Source organism: Pelophylax lessonae, assembly GCF_965119305.1.
Source record: "Pelophylax lessonae genome assembly, chromosome: 1".
Lineage (NCBI taxonomy): Eukaryota > Metazoa > Chordata > Amphibia > Anura > Ranidae > Pelophylax > Pelophylax lessonae.
The window spans coordinates 269,316,864-269,339,386 of record NC_138768.1 but is presented as its reverse complement, the minus strand read 5'-3'; the positions used below and the strand labels follow the sequence as shown (position 1 = coordinate 269,339,386).

The following is a 22,523-nucleotide window of genomic DNA, read 5'->3' as shown; positions in this document are numbered from 1 at the left end:
CTTGTGCCCTGATCTTTTCTTTCACCTGGTGAAATATTGTGCCCTAGGCTTTGTTGTCTCATTGGGCAGTGAAGTAGTGGGAGTTAGATATGTCAGGAGCTGGCAGAAGCTAGAAAATGTGCTATGCCTTAGGGTTAATATAACACGCTGAGGCTCCTGTGTGCAGAAACAACCATGGGCTAAGAATGCGCGCAGATCCCAAGACCCGTCCTAACTTGTATCATCCCACCAATATCCAATTTGCTGAATGCAAGAACAAAAGCCAGATTACATCTCTATTTATGGCTGTGTAATAATAGTTTCCTAATTCTCATAAACAGTGCCCTGAACTGTACACATTTAGAATTGTTAAATTTTCAGTTAAATAATATATTGCACTATAGTAAATACTTTATTTTTTTTTAAATGAACGTTATGTTACTACGTGAGTGCTAAAGTAACGGACCTCTAGCTGATTTTTATTTATTTTGGTCTGCTGGCAATCCAGACAGCTTGAAGCTGGCTGCAACAATGCCAACATCTTTGTTTTGACAACTCTAACTTCTATCTAAAATGGACTGCTGCAAAAGAGACATGCTGCAAGTGCTCCTTTGAAGTATGTAAAATCTTAGAGACTACTGTTCTTCGTGAACCAAGACCCAGGGCCAAACAGGGCACTATTTACCTAATTGCCCAACAGTAAGGTTATCTTGAGAAAATCAGTATGTTATTTCTGTCCTTGTAGTAGTTTTTCATTGATCCCTTCGATTAATCAGGGGTTACCTAAATATTTCCCTAACAAAGTAATGAGATGCAAAGATTCCACATGGTCAATGGAATTATTTTGGTGCTAATACCAAGATGGTATAATTGGTCACAGTTTATTGATTAATGGTAAAGCTATTTTAGCGAAAAAAATGGTGCTAACCAAAAGACCTGCGCAAAGGATATTATTTGACACCAGGGACTTCTCATTCAATTAGTGAGATAAATTATAAATTAATTATAAATTATAATAAATTAACTACCGGGAATTGCTTCCACACTGCGAGCTGCAATCTAAACGTAAAAACGTGAATAATTAATAGCAAAGGTGATAACTGCGCTCAGCATTTAAAAGTGCTATAGGTGCATAATAAAAAGTGCTATAAGTGCATCAATGCATTAGTGATTGTTCACAATCAATAAATATGCAAATACAATGGTGTATAAATAGATAAATAAATAAATATTGGCATTCATTGGGCTAAAAAAAAAAAAAAGTCCTTAAAGTGCTCTGTGCGACTGTGCAAATCTAAATCTTCAGCAATCTTGGATTAGATGGGAACCTCCACCACAAACACCTCCACCCAGTGGTCAGATGATATACTCCTTACCAGAATGCGATGACCCCTTAATTACAGGGGGTCAAACCCGGCATATCACTCCACATTGGCTCAAGGTTATCCTCATCACTGATCCCCCTGATGACGTCAGCGCGGCTGACGAAACGTGCGTCGGGAGCGTGAGACCGTAGAGTTCCGGTGAGGTGAGGCGTGGAGCGAGAGCGGCGTCCCATCCACCAGACCAGCTGTTTTACTTTGTACTACAGGCGCTTAAACACCGCTATGATGTAAGTGCAATATATCTTTTATTAAATCCAGTATCAAACGGTATTACACTATTGGAGTTTTCTTTATCTTTCTTTGCACCTTAATGTCCGGAGATCCGGAACCTTGTTAAAGCATTCGGGCAAAATTCTTTGAGGCGATAACAGTGATGAGGATAACCTTGAGCCAATGTGGAGTGATATGCCAGGTTTGACCCCCTGTAATTAAGGGGTCATCGCATTCTGGTAAGGAGTATATCATCTGACCACTGGGTGGAGGTGTTTGTGGTGGAGGTTCCCATCTAATCCAAGATTGCTGAAGATTTAGATTTGCACAGTCGCACAGAGCACTTTAAGGACTTTTTTTTTTTTTTTTTTTTTTTTTAGCCCAATGAATGCCAATATTTATTTATTTATCTATTTATACACCATTGTATTTGCATATTTATTGATTGTGAACAATCACTAATGCATTGATGCACTTATAGCACTTTTTATTATGCACCTATAGCACTTTTAAATGCTGAGCGCAGTTATCACCTTTGCTAATAAAAGAAAGCTATTTTAGCAAACTGGTGGTCACCGTTACAGACTGACAGCTAAGACTCTTACAGTACAGTAGAGGCATGGAGGAGCTCAGCTATGAGGAAAGATTAGAGGAATTTAATCTATTCTCTCTTGAGAAGAGGAGATTAAGGGGGCTATGATAAACATGTATAAATATATAAGGTGTCCACATAGTGAACTTGGTGTTGAGTTATTCACTTTGAGGTCAACACAGGGAACAAGGGGGCACTCTTTACATCTAGAGTAAAACCGATTTCGTCTCCAAATACGGAAAGGTTTCTTCACCGTAAGAGCTGTGAAAATGTGGAATAGACTCCCTCCAGAGGTGGTTCTGGCTAGCTCACTAAATTGCTTTAAAAAAGGCCTGGATTATTTCCTAGGTGTACATAATTTAAATGGGTACTAATATTTATAGGTGAAGTTGATCCAGGGAATATCCGATTGCCTCTCGGGGGATCAGGAAGGACATTTTTTCCCCCTGCTGCAGCAAATTGGATCATGCTTTGCTGGGGTTTTTTCGCCTTCCTCTGGATCAACTGCGGGTATAGGATTGTGTATATGGGATTGCATGGTTGGTTTTCTTTACTGTTTTTTTTTGTTTTTTATTGGTTGAGCCAGATGGAATTGTGTCTTTTTTCAACCTGACTAACTATGCAAAATTACTTACCATAAAAGAACCAGATGTTTCCAGCTGAGTCTTCCAAAGCAGCATCCACAGACTCAGGGATTCCTTTCCAGTGTCGGGAAGCCAAAGCTGGATAACCACTCTGTAGTTTACCTCCTCTCAGACGCCACACATAGCCAGATTTGAAGAAAAACAGCTCGCCACGGATTGTGGATACAGCATCAAAATCTGTGGAACAGGCATCAGGCTGCACGAAACATAAGCCAACAATGCTGTAAGTAATACTTGGAAATGAAGCTATCATTTACTATATAAAATAAGGTGCATATCAATCGAAATTAATAAACACAAGCAGCGCTAATTACTAAATATACATGTCATAAAAGTACATGAATAAGCCCTGTGTTGACAGAGCTGACGTCATCAATAATATAGCATCTACAGTCCATAAAGATCCAAACAGTCCATCACCAGGTGACTTTTCAGTGAAAGGGAATAGCAGACACCAACATATATACTGCTAGGGATATGCCTCCACCTCACCACGTGTACCCCAATGGTAATGCTCTTACCAGGACTCGCCGTGTAATTAAACATATAAATCCTCCACAGACTCTGTTTGGCTTCAGACCGCTTCACAATCGAATATACTCTCAGCCATCCAAGCATATGGGGAGTAAAAAAGATGCACAATAGGGCAGTATTGCTTGATAAAAAAATGCACCTTTATTAAAAACTTCCTCCCATCGCACTTACATTGGCAAAAAACATTGAAAGCATTCAATCAATTGTCAAAACAGGGTTACCGTCCAGCCGCTCGTCTCCCGCTCGCTCAGTGGCGTCCCGGAAGTTGCTCGATACCAGACAGCGTCCTGTTGCTAGGGTGACCGCGCAAGTCGCCCTAGCAACGCTGTCTGGTATCGAGCAACTTCCGGGACGCCACTGAGCGAGCGGGAGACGAGCGGCTGGACGGTAACCCTGTGCTGACAATTGATTGAATGCTTTCAATGTTTTTTGCCAATGTAAGTGCGATGGGAGGAAGTTTTTAATAAAGGTGTATTTTTTATCAAGCAATACTGCCCTATTGTGCATCTTTTTTACTCCCCATATGCTTGGATGGCTGAGAGTATATTCGATTGTGAAGCGGTCTGAAGCCAAACAGAGTCTGTGGAGGATTTATAGGTTTAATTACACGGCGAGTCCTGGTAAGAGCATTACCATTGGGGTACACGTGGTGAGGTGGAGGCATATCCCTAGCAGTATATATGTTGGTGTCTGCTATTCCCTTTCACTGAAAAGTCACCTGGTGATGGACTGTTTGGATCTTTATGGACTGTAGATGCTATATTATTGATGACGTCAGCTCTGTCAACACAGGGCTTATTCATGTACTTTTATGACATGTATATTTAGTAATTAGCGCTGCTTGTGTTTATTAATTTCGATTGATATGCACCTTATTTTATATTGTTCATTTTAAGGCAGCAGCTTATCATTTTATGTTGATCTTATGGTATATATGCACATGAGATTATCTACTGACCTTAGCGCTGGGTGATTGGGTTATCGTTTTTTTCTGAACGCTCAGTCCTTGTTTTATATCATTTACTATAATCACATCTAAAAGATATCTGTAGATATTTGTACATCCGGAATGCATTATTTTTAAAATTGATTTTTTATTATATGATTATATGATATTATGTAGCACCCTGTAGTGTGCTATTAGTGGTAATGCAGGCAAATTTATGTTTTTGGCTCATGGTAAAATTAATCTTTGAATCTGGGTCAAAAGTTTACTTCAGTTTAGGGCTGGATGATTCATACAGGCAGGTCACTGGTGTCTCCCCCTCGTTCTGGAAAGTTGGAGAAAGATCTGGAAACTGGAGGGCGGAGGCCAGAAGGTTTGATCTGCATACTTAGGGGAGCTCAACCAATCCCCAGGCAGTGGGCCTGGCATTGCAGCTGAGCCAGCCCTTAACCACCTGCAGACCTCACATAGAAGATTTACTGCTTCAGGATGGCTGCGCAGGATTACGTATATGTACATGATCCTGGATTTCCATTATACTCCAAGCATTATACTCCAGTATACGGCACACCAAGGGAGTGGAGGTAATCTCCATATTTCTTAAAGAGCAAGAACAAACAAAATGGCCTGTGGCGGACTTTGTGGTCAAATTACTTGACCACATACTCCGCTCGAATGTATTTACATACAATGATGTCACCTACCTCCAGATACAGGGGGTGGCGATGGGAACATGGTGTGCCCCATCGTAAGCCAACCTGTACTTGGGGGGTTGGAAGAGGTCTCTTTTTTCAGATGATGGTGCATCGATGTATCTGCACCACATTATTATGTGGTGCAGATACATCGAAGATGTGCTCATCATACTTGTCAGATAACGAATACAATCTCAAGTTCACAGTACAATATGACACTGAAAGTATTCAGTTTTTGGATACAAAATTGTTTTTGAATTCTGATGGTTCCCTTTATACTTCCCTTTATAGAAAAGAAACTGCTGGAAATACAATACTCCACTCCACAAGTGGTCATCCATATCCGCTAGTGCACAGTATTCCATATACCCAGTACTTAAGGATGAGAAGGAATTGTGCTAAAGACAGTGATTTCGAACAAAAGGCTAAGGCCCTTCAAAATCGATTGATGGCCAGAGGCTACACTAAAAACGTACTCAAAAGGGCGTATAATAGAGCAAAAATACATCCAAGGGATAAATTAATTTTTGAGCCTAAAACTCGTAGATGAAACGAAACAACAAAAATTATCACCAAATACAATGCTCACCATCAGCTCATTAAAACTATGGTGAATCAGAATTGGCCCTTTCTAACGGATGATTTAATTGTTTCAAAGTATATACGCGGGCAACCAGAAATTGTTTATCATAGAGCACAATCTTTAAAAGATCGATTGGTTCATGGCCACTATTTACCGATGGCTGTAGAGTCTGAGGGAGCAATAGGAGGTACAGGTACCTATCGGTGCGGTGGCTGTGACCAATGCCTTTGGGTGAGGGAGGGCGTATCCCCCCCCACTTCCAAGGGGGGACACTAAAGCCCCGATTCTATGCTGACTGCTGTACAGAGGGAGTGATATACTTGGCTAACTGTGTATGCGGATCGTTTTATGTGGGAAAGACAAAAAGGACCTTTCGTACAATGGACACAAGACCACCTCTATTACATCGATGTGGGTCTATTGTATACGCCGATTGGTAAGCACGTCGGCCTCAACCATGGGTATGACCCTCGGGTAATCTCATTTTCCGTACTTGAAACAATTCCTAAAAATCCGAGGGCAGGTAATTTTGACAATCGAATTCTAAAATGTGAGGCGAAGTGGATTTATAATCTACAAGCCACCAAGCCACCAGGATTAAACACAGCAATATAGTTTAAACCTTTTCTTGATTAGTATAATTCTAATTTGTACCTTCACTGTGCCATTTTGCTTCATAACAGATAGGTAAAGGTTGAGTATACCTACTCAGTTAGAATGTTGGAGACATGTAGTACAAGTCATATGGTGATGGAAATATCAATACTGTATGTATTAAATCTATATATTTTTCTCTTTTTGTTTTTTGTATTGTACAATAGATGTGATATGTGATTGTATCTTGTGCCGAGAGTGCCGGGACACGAACGGGGATCGGAGCACTTTGATGGTGACATACTTAGTGGTTTTTTTTTTTTTTTTTTTTTTTTTTTTTTTTTTTTTTTTTTGTTCAATAGTTTTTATTGAAAATTTTTCAATACAACATACAAGAATGCAAGAAACATTGCAAAGAAATATTGTTCCAAGTAAAGAATAACATAGAACAGCCAACCGCAACAAATCTGCGTCAATAACAACCAGACAGAAATAGCAAAACATGGGGTCATCATAATAACAGCAGTAGGTGTCAATTAGTCATCGACTAGATCTAGGTTCAAATTCAGGGTAGAGCAGGCGTAGGTAAAGGGTGGTACCATTGTGACCAGGGTTGCCACAAGGAGAGGGACCTTTGATAGTTCCCTCCGCTCGAGGCAAACATCAGTTCATACATACTGTGGGTGTGTACCATGTCCAGGACTTCGTGTAATGAGGGGGGTTGCGTCCGTTTCCAATTTCTTGTAATGGACAATCTAGCTGCCAAAAGAACATGGGTGACTATGTGTCTAAGAGCAGGGGAAAACGTTTCTATGGTGATATTAAGTAAGGCGAGAGCCGCGGTAGGTGTGACCACGGATTTCGTGATTTCAGAGATCGTATGAAAGACATCTTGCCAGTATGTACGGAGAGACGGGCAGTCCCATAGAATGTGGTAAATGTCGCCCAGGTGCCCGCAGTTCCTCCAACATAGTGGAGAAGAGTGCCTATAGAATTTCGCCAATTTGGTAGGTGTTAGGTGCCAGCGAAGTGTGATTTTAATTGTTTGCTCCCATAAAGCCGAGCATTTGGTGTGTTTATATGCATGTCTCAGTGCCGTTTGCCATTGAGCTGTAGTGAACGATTGGTGGAGATCCGCCTCCCATTGAAGAAGAGGACGCGATTTGGTAAATGTGGATTTGTCTTGTAAGGTCTGGTATATCAGTGATATGCCTCTAGAGGCAGCAGATGGGTTGAGTAGGAAATGCCATACAGTGCTTGGTAGTCTGTAACATGGTGTCGGTAAGGTAGAGAGAAGATGCTTAAGTCTGATATAGGAAAAGAGTTCAGATGCAGGAAGATGGTATGCGTGTTGAAGGGACGAAAAGGATTTCAGCTTCGTATCGTGGAACAGATGTTGTATTGTCAGTATGCCTCGTGCTTTCCAAGCTGTGAGGGAAATATCAGGAATCAGTAGGGTGAGTGTTTCCAAAGGTAACGGTGGAGACATCAAGTTAGGGTTTTTCTCTGTCATGATCAGCAATTTACGCCATACTACCAATGATGCTACCATCGGGGGAGAAAAGGAAGTTGGGATTTTTGGACCATATGGGGCGCAGAGAAGCCAGATCCGCAGGGGCACGTGAGGAGTTTGAGAGGATTCGATCTGCCCCCAGCTAGTGCTGAGTGTAGAGCGAAACCATTCTTTAAGTTGAGTTGTCAGCGTGGCGTGGTAATAGTCGCGAAAGTCTACATACCCAGCTCCACCCGCGAATCTATGTTTGGCTACGATCGAATGGGCGCAACGTGATTTCTTATGCTGCCACATATATGCTCGTAAAGTGGATTGTAGGGACATGAAGTACGAGTTGGGAAGAGGGATAGGTAACGTGCGGAATAAATATAGCAATTGGGGGAGAATCATCATTTTAAACGCCGCAAGTCTACCCGACCAGGAGAATTCATGGTTTTGGAGTTTTTGAAGGTCAGAGTGCATTTTGGACAGGAATGGGGCATAGTTCGTTTTGAAAAGGAGTTTCACCGATTTGGTTAGCTGGATACCCAGATACGGGATGGAGTGATCAGCCCATGAAAATGGAAATTGTTGTTGTAAAATAGTTTTAGTCGTCAAGTCAAGATGCAGGTCAAGTATTACAGATTTGGTCACGTTCATTTTGTAGTATGATATGTCGCTGAACCACTTCAATATTCGATAAGTTTCAGGTAGGGAAGATGTGGGATTTGTAAGCATCACTATCACATCGTCAGCGAATAAACTGATTTTGTGTGTTACCGATCCTAGTCGAAATCCAGATATAAGGGGGTTGGAGCGTATATGGGCTGCCAGAGGTTCCATGAGAAGATTAAAGATCAAGGGGGAGAGTGGGCAACCCTGACGAGTGCCATTTGTAATATTAAATGGTTTCGATAACATGCTAGCCGTGTATACTTTAGCTGAGGGAGTAGAATATAGTGCAAGAACTGCCGACAATATGTTGCCCTGGAACCCGAACTTGAGTAAAACAGCTCTTAAGTAATCCCAATGGATCCTGTCAAACGCCTTCTCTGCATCTATACTTAGTGGTTTGACCCACTTCTTTTTGACGAACACTCGGGCGCCAAGCCGGGACATGGGATGAGACTCTGTCTCCTCTCTGTTGTCCCGTACTCGTTCGATCAAGCGAGTTGGACGTTGCCAGATGACCAGCGTGATATCCGCATCACTTCCTGTTTGCGGTTCACGCTGGTTGTCTTCTTGCACGTCAAAATGGCGCCCGCACCAGATATGATGCATAGGGGACCTCGTCAGTTCCGGTGGGACTGGCCATATATATAGTTCTCTGACGGCAGAGGTAGCCAGACGCGGCTCCCTGCACCCAAGGAAGACAGAGGACGGGGATTTTTTGTCTTTTCCACCCGGATCACCAAAATTGGGGAATGGATATTAATGGAAGGTAATTGGCTGTTCCTATTTAGGATAGTATTGGTTTAGTAGAGCTACCTCACCCTCCCCTGCCATTACTTGAGATGAGCTTTTGTTTAACATAGGCATCATTATGCATACACGGATATATTGAACACATGGGGTGCTTGGTCAGGACTGGTGATGACTGCACACCATGGGAGATTTGTGTCCATGGGTGTATTACTATTATAAAGAAGCAAGGATGGGAGTAATATGGAATGGGGTGGCTCCTCAGGTGATACAGTGATTTCCACCATTGTTTATATCATTTTGCAGAGTGGATGCTCGTTGTTTCCCTTGTCCTATTGCTGTCCTGGTCTGCCTTTGAGAGACATTGGCGCAATCCAGTGCTCGTCATTGGGCTCTACCCCACTGTGGAAGCGCCTTCTGGGGGTGCCCACTTTTTTCTGTGGGGCACGTTTAACCACTGGATATATTCACACTATTTAGTGAGCTATGGTAGATCACTTGGGAGTGTTTGGCAAGCTCGGCAATTGCTTTTTTCAACTATTGGTAAGCATTACTGACAATCAACTTGTATGTTAAGATTGGAACAGTGCCTAGACATGATGTATATAGATATTAGTCTAGTCTCTGCGACTATTATTATATTGTATATTATTTTTTTTTCTCTTATCTTTGAGTTATGTGATAAAGTCTGTAGAAACAAAGTACTATATGTGGTCCTTGAAGAAGCTACTGTATAACCATAATGCTCAGCAAAACGCATAGGACTTACCAGTACTATATCTACATGGAACATATCCAGGCAGCTTTGCCCACAATATGGTTGTAACAACCCTTTTTATATAGTCTACGCTTTTATCTCTGTTTTGATATAAATAATAAAGATGTATTTTTAACAATAGTGTGTGATCCTCCAATTTATGACAACCCCACAGCCTCTAAAGTCCCATGGTGAGAAGAGCAATGTGGGTTAACCCCCTACTCTGGAGATGAGTTTCCCAACATTATAGACCCTTAGGGTCCTTCTCTTTTTTCTGTCTTTAAACATTCCTACAAATAAGGGATGTGGCTGTGGGTGATTGTCCTTAGAACCAATACCTTTCAATATATCCCTGCATTTCCAGGTATCATACGCAAATGCACGACACTGGAGGCTCGCTCCCGCTGTGCTTGTGCACTTGATGTCTGCCACCGGCAATCGTTCATTACACAGGCAAAATGGCTGTCTGCCTATGTAAACAAGGCAGATTGCCATACTGTCAGTATGGAAGGCATTTATCCTGCAAAGCAGGAACATGGATCACTGCCTTTCATTACTAAAAGCATCTCCCCCCACAGTAGTAAAACACTGGTCTGGCACACAGTTAACCCTTTGATCGCCCCTGTAACCCCTTCCCAGCCAGTGTCATTGTCAGTTAAAGTAACGCAAAGCCATATTGCAAAAAATGGCCTGGTCATGAAGGGGCGTAAATCTTTTGGAGCTGAAGTGTTTAAATATAGATAAGTAATGCTGGCAGGGGGTCGGGTGAAAGATGGAGTACTAAGGAGACTGTCAGCAGCCCTTGAGAAGAACCCCTGCCGGTGTTGGCAAATCTGCCTCAAGCTGGTCTGGGGAGATTCTGGCAGCATCACGGTCCGGAAGGAAACTTGCCTTGGAAGCAGCGAGAGAGAATACAGCAGCATGGTCAGGAACTTGCAAACAGAAAGACTGTCACATGTAGCAAGCCTTTCTGGAAGACAGCATTGGGCTTATATCTTTCCTTTACCTTTGCCTGGGAAATCTTCAGTAGCAGCTAGGTGGGCTAATGAAGAAGCAGACAGGTGGGCTGGTAGTTCCTACAGTCAGTGGAACTGGGGTCAGCGTCTACAGTGGAGTTGGAGTCACTCCTGTATGCACCTTAAAACTTTTGTACTACTTTCAAAGGGAACGGAAAGTTCCTAGTCCTTATGGGGCTTTTGCTTTTCTATCAGAGACTGTCAGTAGTGACATTAATCAGAGTTGTACATAGGGAGGAAGTTGTCCCTGGTATTTGTTGCTATCAAGTTGGGCATCCTATAATTCCTATTCCCCATCTAAGTTACTACCCATAATAAAACATAAAAACCAAGCTCACACACTGTTCCTTGTGTCTGGAGAAAGTGTGGAGAATACTTTCCTGGCTGTGTAGAAGTGGGGAACCCGATCACCAGCGGCTCCTTCGGTGGTGAGTGCTACAATTATTTATTCTCAGGAATATACAAATGATCATAGTGTTGTGGGACTGAAAGCTCCTATTCCTTGTTTTTGTGTACCTTTACAGCCCTTTTCATATCCTGACAAATATATGCATTCATTTCACAAATTGCCCATGAATATCACATTACATTTTCTGATTAGAAGTGCTAAAAGGCAAATCTGTGTGCTTGAACCTTTATCAAAAAGATATTTTGATTGTTAAAATGTATGCTTTATACCTCACAGTTTTTTTTTTTTTTTTTTTTTTGTGGTAATTTTAATTCAATCAAAGCACACGGGGGTTATTTACTAAAACTGGAGAGTGCAAAACTCTGCATAGAAACCCCTCAGCTTTCAGGTTTTATTGCCAAAGCTTAATTGAACAAGCTTCAGTTAAAAGCTGATTGGCTACCATGCACAGCTGCACCAGATTCTCAGTGCACCAGTTTTAGTAAGTAGTTTTAGTAAATACAGTGTGGTAAATGTATACATGTAGATATTAAGAATCTTCTAACCTCTGAATAAGGGATCTCATTGCTCTCAGGTTCTGGCTGATTGCCTTCTGGCTTTGGAGTTGGAGCTGGGGTTGGGGGATGCGGTGCTCCGTACAAGTACTGAATGCCTTGCTTATCGTCTGCACTAAGACTGAGTGGGTAACGGAAAGAGTAAAATGGAGACATCAGTGACTTGGAGACTGAGGAATGTTGCAAGCCCAGCACATGTCCAAACTCATGAGCAGCTACTTGCAGAAGATCTGTGCCTGCAATACATATGAAAAGAAACATTTGCTAGTTCAAGTACAGGATTTCAGTGTGCAGCAAGAATTTTGGCTGCCATTCTTGTTTGTAATTGATAGCTAGAACCTACCTATACTGTTACCAATGGTCCAAGCTTCATCATAGTCAAAATGTACATCCCCCTCTCTGTGTGTCTTTGGAAAGAAAGCATGTGCAAGGATGCCCCCAGGACCATCGAAAGGCAGGTTGTCTCCATGCCAGTACCTGTAAAGTATTGTATTGCACATTATGTCAATATTACTGTTATGATCCTCCTGGTGCCGCTGCTGGCTCAGAGTATATCTCTGTCCTGATCTCAGGATCTGTTTCCACTTGTGTCTGGATGTATTGTACTCTTGTATTTACACTAGTATTAGTAGCACTTAGTAATTTAAGCGCTTGCACTAGTATTTACCAACTCGAGTAACCCATAATTGACAAGCACATAAAGCAAAGAAACCAAAAACACCATATTTTATCATTATTATGCATCCTTTAAAACTGCCACTAATGAGTAGTGTGATGGGGTATTTAATGTAAGCTCCTTTGGGGGAAAGGGTATGATGTGTGGATGGATCTATGTACTCCTTTAACCACTGTACTCTATGTACGCACTAAATATACATACTATAAACTTATAAATAATAAAGCCTAAAGTTTTTTCCCGTTTTGAAATGTAAACAGACACTAAATAAAATGTGATGTACCTTATGCAGACTACAGATTTAAAGTCTCCTCTGACTTCTGGGCTAAATCTAGAATGTGCCATAGCACAATGCATGTTTCCCTGCTATATTATTTAGTATTAGTGCAAAATACTGTAATCAGTTATGGATTGAAAGCTTGGACTGATAGATGTGTTTCTGGATTCTCTGTAAAGTTTTGGGGAAGAAGTGTCAGCAATACATAAATAAAAAGTAAATATAACCGCGCTAGTGCTAACCAAAAATATAAATAAATAAATAATATAGTAAGCAGCAACTTCAAGTGTGACAACACCCCAAAAAGCATAGATATAAACAAGTCGCGCTAAATGATTGAGCGTGATAAAGTGAATAGGAAAATTAATTAAAAAAAAAACATAAAATGGTGTAAAAAATGTCCAATAAATATAGTGAAAAGTTCATAAATTCCTTCCACAAATGGAAGACAAATAAATCGAAGTATCCCAAATAGGTGAATCCACAACCGATAGGTGTTCTGCTTACCAGAAACGAATGAATCATGCGCCTATATGTTGATCACACTCCGCCAGGTATGGTGTAACCTGTAGATAGTCCAAATACCGGGAACTGTTCAAATAAGGACCACTTGATTTGTTGTGATGATACCGTCAGATCAACTCAGGTTAAGGTATAGTCGCCATATATCGCAATTAGCATGAAATGAAAAAAATATGCGCCATAGCATAAAACCAACAAAACAATAAGTGAAGATAGAAGAGGGCAAATAATGCACTCACAAAGGATGCAGAATATTGCACCTTCACAAATAGATATGTGAGAAAGAAATCACCGCTGTGCTAGTATCAAAACATGTATATATACTTCTTACCACACTACTTACCTCAAGAGGTTCCACAGCAGAAGCCAATTCACATGAAACCAGCAAGCATTGCAGTCCTTTTTTTTCACCAAATCCAGTTTGTAGCTCTCTCAGCAATGTTGTCTGAGTCCCAGGGCAGAGCCCTGGGAAAAAAAGGACTGCGATGCATGCTGGTTTCATGTGAATTGGCTTCTGCTATGGAACCTCTTGAGGTCTTCAGGCTCCCTCTGGACACAACATCTATCATCAGATTGCCTTTTGAGTTACATGCTGAGTCCTCACTGGTATCTGGTAAGGATTATACATACTGGTGATGGACTAGTATAGGGGTGAGTCTCTCCTCTTTGTACCCCTCACTGTGTGGAGACAACATATCCATGTGCTTGCAGCACATCTTTCCTTTCATGTTGGATGGTGTTATACAGTGTACACTTATGTGCTTTCTGGTAAGAAGTATATATACATGTTTTGATACTAGCACAGCGGTGATTTCTTTCTCACATATCTATTTGTGAAGGCGCAATATTCTGCATCCTTTGTGAGTGCATTATTTGTCCTCTTCTATCTTCACTTATTGTTTTGTTGGTTTTATGCTATGGCGCATATTTTTTTCATTTCATGCTAATTGCGATATATGGCGATTATACCTTTACCTGAGTTGATCTGACGGTATAATCACAACAAATCAAGTGGTCCTTATTGGAACAGTTGCTGGTATTTGGACTATCTACAGGTTACACTATACCTAGCGGAGTGTGATCAACATATAGGCGCATGATTCACTAGTTTCTGGTAAGAAGAACACTTATTGGTTGTGGATTCACCTATTTGGGATACTTCGATTTATTTGTCTTCCATTTGTGGAAGGAATTTATGAACTTTTCACTATATTTATTGGACATTTTTTACACCATTTTATGTTTTTTTGATTAATTTTCCTATTCACTTTATCACACTCAATCATTTAGCGTGACTTGTTTATATCTAAGCAATACATAAATGTTTAAAATGAATAAATAAATTAAATACATATATAAAACTCCTCTCGGGATTATGAATAGTTTATGTTCAGTATTAGCAAATGTTGTTCTAGACCAGTGTTTCTCAACCTTTTTTCAGTTGTGGCACCCTTAACAACTCTGCACAATCTCGAGGCACCCCATTCTAAAATGTAAAAAAAACCCTAAACTAGTAGTTTTCCATAACGCAGCAACATCCATGCACATGGGCCATCCAACATTAGAAGTGATTTATTCCTCCACTATTGTATTCTAGGGTTTCTCTTCTTCCCAAGTTTCTCTTCTGTTATTTGCTAATGTGACCCTAGTGTTGATGGAGAAGGAATGAGGAGGAGTAATTAAGGATGCTGTGCAAGCACCCGTCATTCTCCATATCAACCAGTGATGTCACTGGTTATCAGGGTGCCAGTGTCTTGACCCTCACAGTGCCATGGGTTGCAATTCTACAAAGTAAAAACCTGTGGCCATTTTTTTGCAATTTTTAGTCATTTTATCAAGGCACCCCTGAAGAACCCAGGAGGCACACCAGACATATGTTAAAGGGACTGTATGTATTTCAGTTTTTTTTTTTTTTTTTTTTTAATAATTTGGAAATATGATGTGTTTGTTCTGCCATGACCTAGGTATTATAAATACTGTGAGTGTGGTTTAAATATGGCATACCAGAAAGCTGTTGTTTATTTGCAGCCTGTCAGATAGATATATCAGATAATACACAGTAACAAATGTGATCTTATTGTGTAGGTAGAGTTGGGGGCTAGAAGCCAAAAACCTTAATGTTGGCCATACGCATGACTATTTTTTAGGCAACTTCAGTCACTCATTGGCAAAAAATACACATAAAGACATTTTTCCCACTAACAGGTTTGGGCATCTCTTGGTTTTGATAAACTGTTGGTAGAAGGTATTTATTTTAAATGTAAAGGTTATGGAAATGGCTGATTTTGCCTGAAAATTGCTATGTGTACATGGCCAGCATTAGGGCTGATTATTCCTTTTGAATGTTTTTTTTTTCATTTTTAGTTACTATTCACTATATGATAATAAAAAGCAGCACAAGAGGACAACAGAGGGTGGCATAATCTATACACATATCATGGTTTGGCTCACATAAAAATAAACCCTGGAAAATATGAGGATTGGGCATCTAAGGCCCCTTTCACACGGGTGATCCGATCAAACAAAGTGGATCCATTTACTCCCAGCCACCTATAAAGCATAGCGGGCTCCATCCGTGTCTGCTCTACATAAGCTGAGTGGACACGGACCTGTCATCAGCCCCCTCTGGACAGATTCCCTGCTGATTAAATTGGATTTCGCCCTGTGTGAAAGGGACTTAAAGGTGAAAATACACTAAACTAAACTCTCTCAATCAACATTGACTATTTTGAATCATTATGCTGCTAGGTTTAGTATATAGGAAGATATATTGTATTTGTTTAAACTTTTTTTACATTTCTTCCGTTGCTTCCTGGCTTCTGGCCTAGGCCAAAATGATGTCATACATCCCAGGATTCTTCATGGGCATTTTATTTTATTTCATCTGGAGGAGGGGCTTTTTTTGGCTAAGAATACCCTCCTGCCTCGATACCTGAGCTAAAGGCAGAAGGATTTCAGGTAGTAAATGCTGCATGATTCAGCTACCCTTACTCAAGATCGCCATGGCCAGAAATGCAAAGGAGTGTTAATAAAAGCCATCTCTCAAAATAAAGCATGGAGATATTTTTGGATGGGTGAGTTTGTTTGAATATTAAAAATGAGTTAAATAGTGTTTTTTAGTTTGTGGTGCTCAGATACAGTTTAGATCTGCTTTAACACATATCCATATAAATATATCAGGAGGAATGAATACATTTGAAATATGATGGGAATTTATTTCCAGCAATTGGACATAAATAAACAGAATGATAGAAATAAAAGCTCAACTCCAGCTAAATCCTTTTTTAAGCTTTGGATAGACCTGGGAAGACTAAATACCTCTATTGAGATGTATTGCTGTCTGTGACCCTCATAGGTAGAGTACCCACCACTTCCTGTGCCTGTGAAGGCAGGACAAGAAATGAAGGAAGCAGTAATTACTGGAACAGGAAGGTAGAGACAGTAATACAGCCTAACAGAGGGGCTAACCCTTCAATATTTTACTGTGAAAGTGTTTTCTTGCAGTCTATTGCCCCACTGGAGAAATGTTCCATCACTTTCTCTACCAATATGAAAGAAGAGGAAAGACACGGATTGTAAATGCCGTCCAGTTCTGGGCACTGGTCCTCAGGAAGGATGTGCTAGAACGGGAGAGAGTGCAGAGAAGGGCAACAAAAATAATTAGGGGAATGGAGGACATTAGCTACTGTATGAGGAAAGACTACAAGCACTGAACTTATTCTTTCTGGAGAAGAGACGCTTGCGAGGGGATATGATATCAATGTACAAATACTGTACAGGTGACCATAGCATAGGGAACAAACTTTTCAGAGAAAGGGAATACAATAAGACATGTGGCCACTCACTAAAACTAGAGGAAAAATGGTTTAACCCTAAAATACGTAAGGGGTTCTTTACTGTCAGAGCAGTAAAGATGTGGAATTCTCTTCCTCAAGCAGTGGTATCAGCAGGGAGCATCGATAGTTTCAAAAAACTATTAGATGGGCACCTTAAAGACCACAACATAGAGTACGGTTAACGGCAAACACACACACACATCATAGGTTGAACTGGATGGACTGATGTCTTTTTTCAACCTCATAAACTATGTAAATAAAGGCCTGAGAGTAATTTTGGCTGTTGGGCTTTAACATAAAGGCACATTTATCTATTCACTAGGAGTTTTTCAGGCTTGGGGTGGGAAAGTAGACTCTAAAAAAAGTATATCACCTGGCATATGATATTGTAATGCACAGCAAGGTGGCTGGTTAACAGGAGTACATGCATTATTTTACAAATCTTTTGACAGATAACCCAGTTTCTAGGTATGTGTGTCAACTGTGTATTAAAAATTGATTGTAAAGGCTCATCTTTTTTTCTTTTTTTTTGTAATATCAAACATGTTATACTTACCTGCTCTGTGTAATGGTACGTCCCAAAACCTCCTCTTCTGGGGTCCCCCGCTGTCACTCCTGGCTCCTCCTCATCTCTGTTTGGTATGGAGGCACACGTACGTGCCTGATTCTGAGCCAGGATGTGTGTGTCTATAGACACTTACACTATGGCTTAGCCCCACCCCTTCTCCCTCCTCTCATGATTTGACTACCAGCAGAAGCAGTCAATGGCTTCCACTGCTCTCAGCCAAGCTTATAATAGCACTGAGAGGGAAGAGAAAAACTAAAGCAGGTCACAGCGCAGGATCGATACAGGATTTAGATAAGTGTTATGGAGCACTGCTGTTACTTAATGCAGAGAAAAAACCTTTCGACTTTACAACCACTTAGTGTAGTTTGACTGGAGTTGCCATTTCCTCTGTGTTGGATTACAAATGTGGGAGTGGTAATGTGGTAATGTGATGAAACACTGCACGAGTGAGCTCTCTGTTCGGCTGGGTTCAAACTGTTGCGCTTTGAGTTGGCCCCAGGATGGATGTATCCACCATTTTCATGTGTTTTACTTGTGGTTTTAGCCACAGACTTCTATTTTTTTGAAAGCACACCAAATGTCCTGCATGGATGAGGCTAAAATGCGCAACCTAAGAGAAGTCTATGGGACCGGCTAAAACTGCAGGCAAAATGCATGGAAATCATGGATACCCCCACCATGTGGCCAAACCACAAAGCACCAATGTGAACCCAGCCTTTATTGCTCTACCTGCTTTTTTTCTGTGTCAGATCTAATTACTGTTTAGCTCTCACCTGCAAAGCACTGGACTGAGAGGCACATGGATTGTGGGATATGTAGATTCTTCACAGGAAATGTCAGTTTTCACACTACAGACTGAAGTCATGTGCAACCTTGTGCAGGGCCATGATACACGCCTCATGTTTGAATGCAAACAGAAACACACGAAACACACGGGAATGTGAAGATTTACTCTACTATTCAAGTCAACAAATGACACCATGAAACTACATGATCAGTGCACATACAGAGCAGGTGCAAAACACAAGGCGCAGGTAGGAAGAATTTCTAAAGCCTTTAATACTTTTCCAAATATCAGCTAATTATTGATCATTGTCTATTTTTGAGTTCTTTTAGCAATCATAATAATTTATAGATCTATGGTAGATTAACATCTAAAATACATATTCTTACATGAACTGATTAAAACATCAATATGCAAATATGCCCATGTGTATGATGGTGGATAATATTTGAACTCACCGTGTAAAATCAATAACAATGTCAGCCCGCCCTTCATACACCTCAGTGAACATCAGAGGGGTCACCTCACTCCAAACTCTCAGTGCTTCAGCAAGAGTCCTTCGCACCTTCACTTTACTGAGTTGCCATGGGAAACGGATAATCCTGAAACATTAAAGAAATGTTATCATGCATGGGTGATGAATAATTTATGTACTTAGAGAGATGCTCCTTCAAGTAATTGTAAAGCCTCAAGGTTTTTCGCCCTAATACATTCTATGCATTAAGGTGAAAAACCTTCTGTGCTGCAGCTCCCCCCCCCCCCCCCAATCACCCCTTTCTCTTACCTGAGCCGATCCGATCCAGAGATGTGCACGAGTGCAGCAGCTCTAGCCGCTGTCTCTTTCCACATTGGACAGATTGATAGCAGCAGTAGCCTTTGGCTCCCACTGCTGTTAATCAAATCCAGTGAGACGGGAGCGGGGCGGGGCTGAGTCCCACTTTCTGTGTCAATGGACGCAGCAGCAGGACTCGGGAGCGAGCCCGCACGGGTGCCCCCAGGGAAGGGGGCCTGGAACACCGGCGGAGCATGCCAGAAGAAGATAAATCGGGGCTGCTTTGTGCAAAACGATTGCACAGAGTAGGAAAGTATAGGCATGTTTGGTATTTTTATTAAAAAATAAAAAAACGAGGGTTTACAACCCCTTTCACTTTCTTTCCCAGGGACACAGCAGGAATGAAAAGAAGATAATTCCAAAGGAATATTTCCTCTGAACCAATTGTCACCAGTACCAACATTTGAATTTCCCTAGCAGGGACACAGATAGCAATAAAAACATAGGTTCTAACTGTATCACATTCTGGCAAATAGTAAAACAAATAAAAAAAAATCAGCTTTATATACAATTTTCATTATATGTTGGTTGTTTGACCAATCTATATCTACGGATGCTGCTGTTCAGTGGGGTAACTTGGTCAACTTGGACTAAACTGGACAGTAATCCTTGAGTATATTGAGTATATGGGTCTTGCTAACCACCAAATATAACTGAGATAGACGGAGACAGATTGTCCACTTCTGAAATGTGTATGAAAAAAGTGCGCTGATATAAGTGTAGGTAAGCTGCTACCTTAGAGCAGTAAATAATATGATGAGTAAATAAAAATCAGGTGCGCTAACCAAAAAAAAACACAAACAATCATATACATCAAAGCATAAATGATAAAGTCCGATATGTGACGGTAAATGGATGCTGGTGCCAAAGTGTAAGTTGCACAATAACAGAACAAGTGTAAATCAATACATTTGAACAGAAAAAACACCCGCGTATATCAAACAATAATGTCCATCCAGGTAAGTGTCAAAAACAGTCCAAATGGAATGTGAGCGGTGAATCAAAAATCTAAATCCAAAACTCTCCGGTGAAAAACAAGAAAGCTGAAAATGTGCAGACCACGTGAATAAAGGTTCAGCATCCCACCACCAGCTTTACTTCTTACCAAAAAGTTGGAGTTTTAAGGGCATAAAGAGAAAACTCTGCTCCAGAGATCATGCAGTAAAAGGGGAAAGCTCCAAATGAATTAGGCTAGCACTGTTCCCCAAAGAGAGTAGCTAGACTCTTACCAGAAGGGATGTTAACTTGAGCCTTGAGCAATCTTATAATCCTGTCCTGCACGAAATCAGTATGGAATGGATCTCTGGTATAATCTCATGTATCTTGTCCTCAGTAATGTGGGAACAGAAAAAGAGGGGACCGCCATGGTGCATTATCATTGCAACATTTATTAAGAACAAAAGAAATGCACTTACAGTAATGTAGATAAACCACGCTTAAAGTCTCCCTCGGAGATGAAGCAGATGACGGCAGCCGCTTGCAGTGCGGACCGCCGTATAGATGTGTTAGTGATGACGCGGCGCCTCCTCCTCTGACGCGTTTCCCCCGATTGGGCATCCACTGAGATAGGAGGTGGAGCTCGCGTCATCACTTCCGCCCTTTTATGTTTGACTCGAGGAATGCTTCCGGTGTCTGCAACACATATTCCCTGCCCTGCGGACTTATGACTCGTGGGCTTTATGAAAACCGGGCACCAAACTGTCTAAAATGGATCACTTATAGATCGAGTTATGCTTTCTTTGGTCAAGTCCTAACATCGATCATTCTTTTGGTTCAATATGATATGTTGATAACGGGAAAGGTCAAGCCGTTCACCGGAAGTACTTCCCTTACACTTATTCCTATATCCTGTGTCTTCAATTCGTTATGTATGTAAATATTGGAATGAGGTAACATTTCCGGTGTCCGCAAAGCACGTCTATAGTTCCAATAAATATAATAGCTAATCAGGATACATTTAAGTCGGACTGGTCTCCAATGGTACCTTATATGCATTATATAAAAATAATAATTCCAATGGAAATATATAATATGTTGTGAGAAAAGGGTGTATGGTTCATCAAATTAAAACTAAACACCGGATATGCTCTCTCATAGAGCTCATAATCATGAATACATAAAATACATAACATACTATATTAAAAATTATTTCACTGTGTTAAAAACAATTACAACATAAAACAACTCTCACATCCCGGACTTTATCATTTATGCTTTGATGTATATGATTGTTTGTGTTTTTTTTGGTTAGCGCACCTGATTATTATTTACTCATCAGATTGTCCACTTCTGCCATGTTAAAACTGGATATAAACCACTCAGGTACGGTAAAATGAACATAGCTTTACCTGTAAGTTAGGTTGGTCTTTTCCCAGCGTCCACCTGAGAGTACAAAGCGTTTTTGTCTGTTACGTCCTGAGGAATCTGGGGGAGCAGGAATATCAGGAACTCCACAGCGAGGGGGATTCCATGAATTGTGAGGTCGGAGCAATCTCTTTGTATGAGTGTTACGTGTCCATGGCCATGGTTTTACTGATTGTTTCTGGTCCTAAATGTAAAATAGATTAAGTTATTCCTCCAGGGATGTGTAAAGATCCATCTTTGTTCCCCTCATTTAGGACTGAGGTGTATAGGCAGCCTAATACGCATATCAACGTTGAGTGACTTAGTATGCTGAAATGTTAACTAAATGTCTATGTTACTTGTGTTAAAGAAAATCTGTACTGAGAGAAAATAGACTCTGACTCAGAATAAGCATGGAGATCAGAAGTTAGAGCTCCTAATTTGCATACTTGTCTTAAGCTGGGTACACAGGGGCCGAAAAGCAGCCTAAAATGGTTGGTTTTGCAGGAACCAGCTGACTTTCGGTCCATGTTTACAGCTCCTCTTCTGACAGAATCTGGTTTCATGACTGGCTTCTGTTTAACAAGCATGCTGGAAAACCAGCATCCGATCAGCGCTAATCAGATCAGCACCAAAGGCTGTGAGTGCTGATCATTGTGTTCTGGTGGTGAAGGTGGGCAAGTGTCAGAACACAGTAGCTCAATGGGGAGATCGCCACAAAAACATTGGATGTGTTAGTACACAAACTCAGCCTGCTGGGTTGAGAAAAAAAAAAAATTCCCGTGTGTACCCAGCATTAGGTCAATGACTGTGAACATACAGTGTATGTACTGTAAACAGTAACAATAAACTTCCCTTATTTGCTCCCTGTTG

General features: G+C 40.9%; 1 protein-coding gene across 1 annotated transcript in view; it reads right to left on the bottom strand.

Annotated features, from left to right (window-relative positions):
• The window catches only part of MMP11 (matrix metallopeptidase 11), a gene marked incomplete at its 5' end in the record, with an annotated part of 28,016 nt that extends 5,776 nt beyond the window's left edge, over positions 1–22,240 (bottom strand). The window contains 6 exons of the mRNA XM_082243909.1: positions 2,802–3,006; positions 11,804–12,048; positions 12,156–12,289; positions 18,934–19,077; positions 21,656–21,855; positions 22,010–22,240. Coding sequence (XP_082100035.1) covers positions 2,802–3,006; positions 11,804–12,048; positions 12,156–12,289; positions 18,934–19,077; positions 21,656–21,855; positions 22,010–22,240 — 1,159 coding nt within the window. The remainder of the gene's footprint in view (positions 1–2,801; positions 3,007–11,803; positions 12,049–12,155; positions 12,290–18,933; positions 19,078–21,655; positions 21,856–22,009) is intronic.
• Between the last annotated feature and the right edge of the window lie 283 nt (positions 22,241–22,523).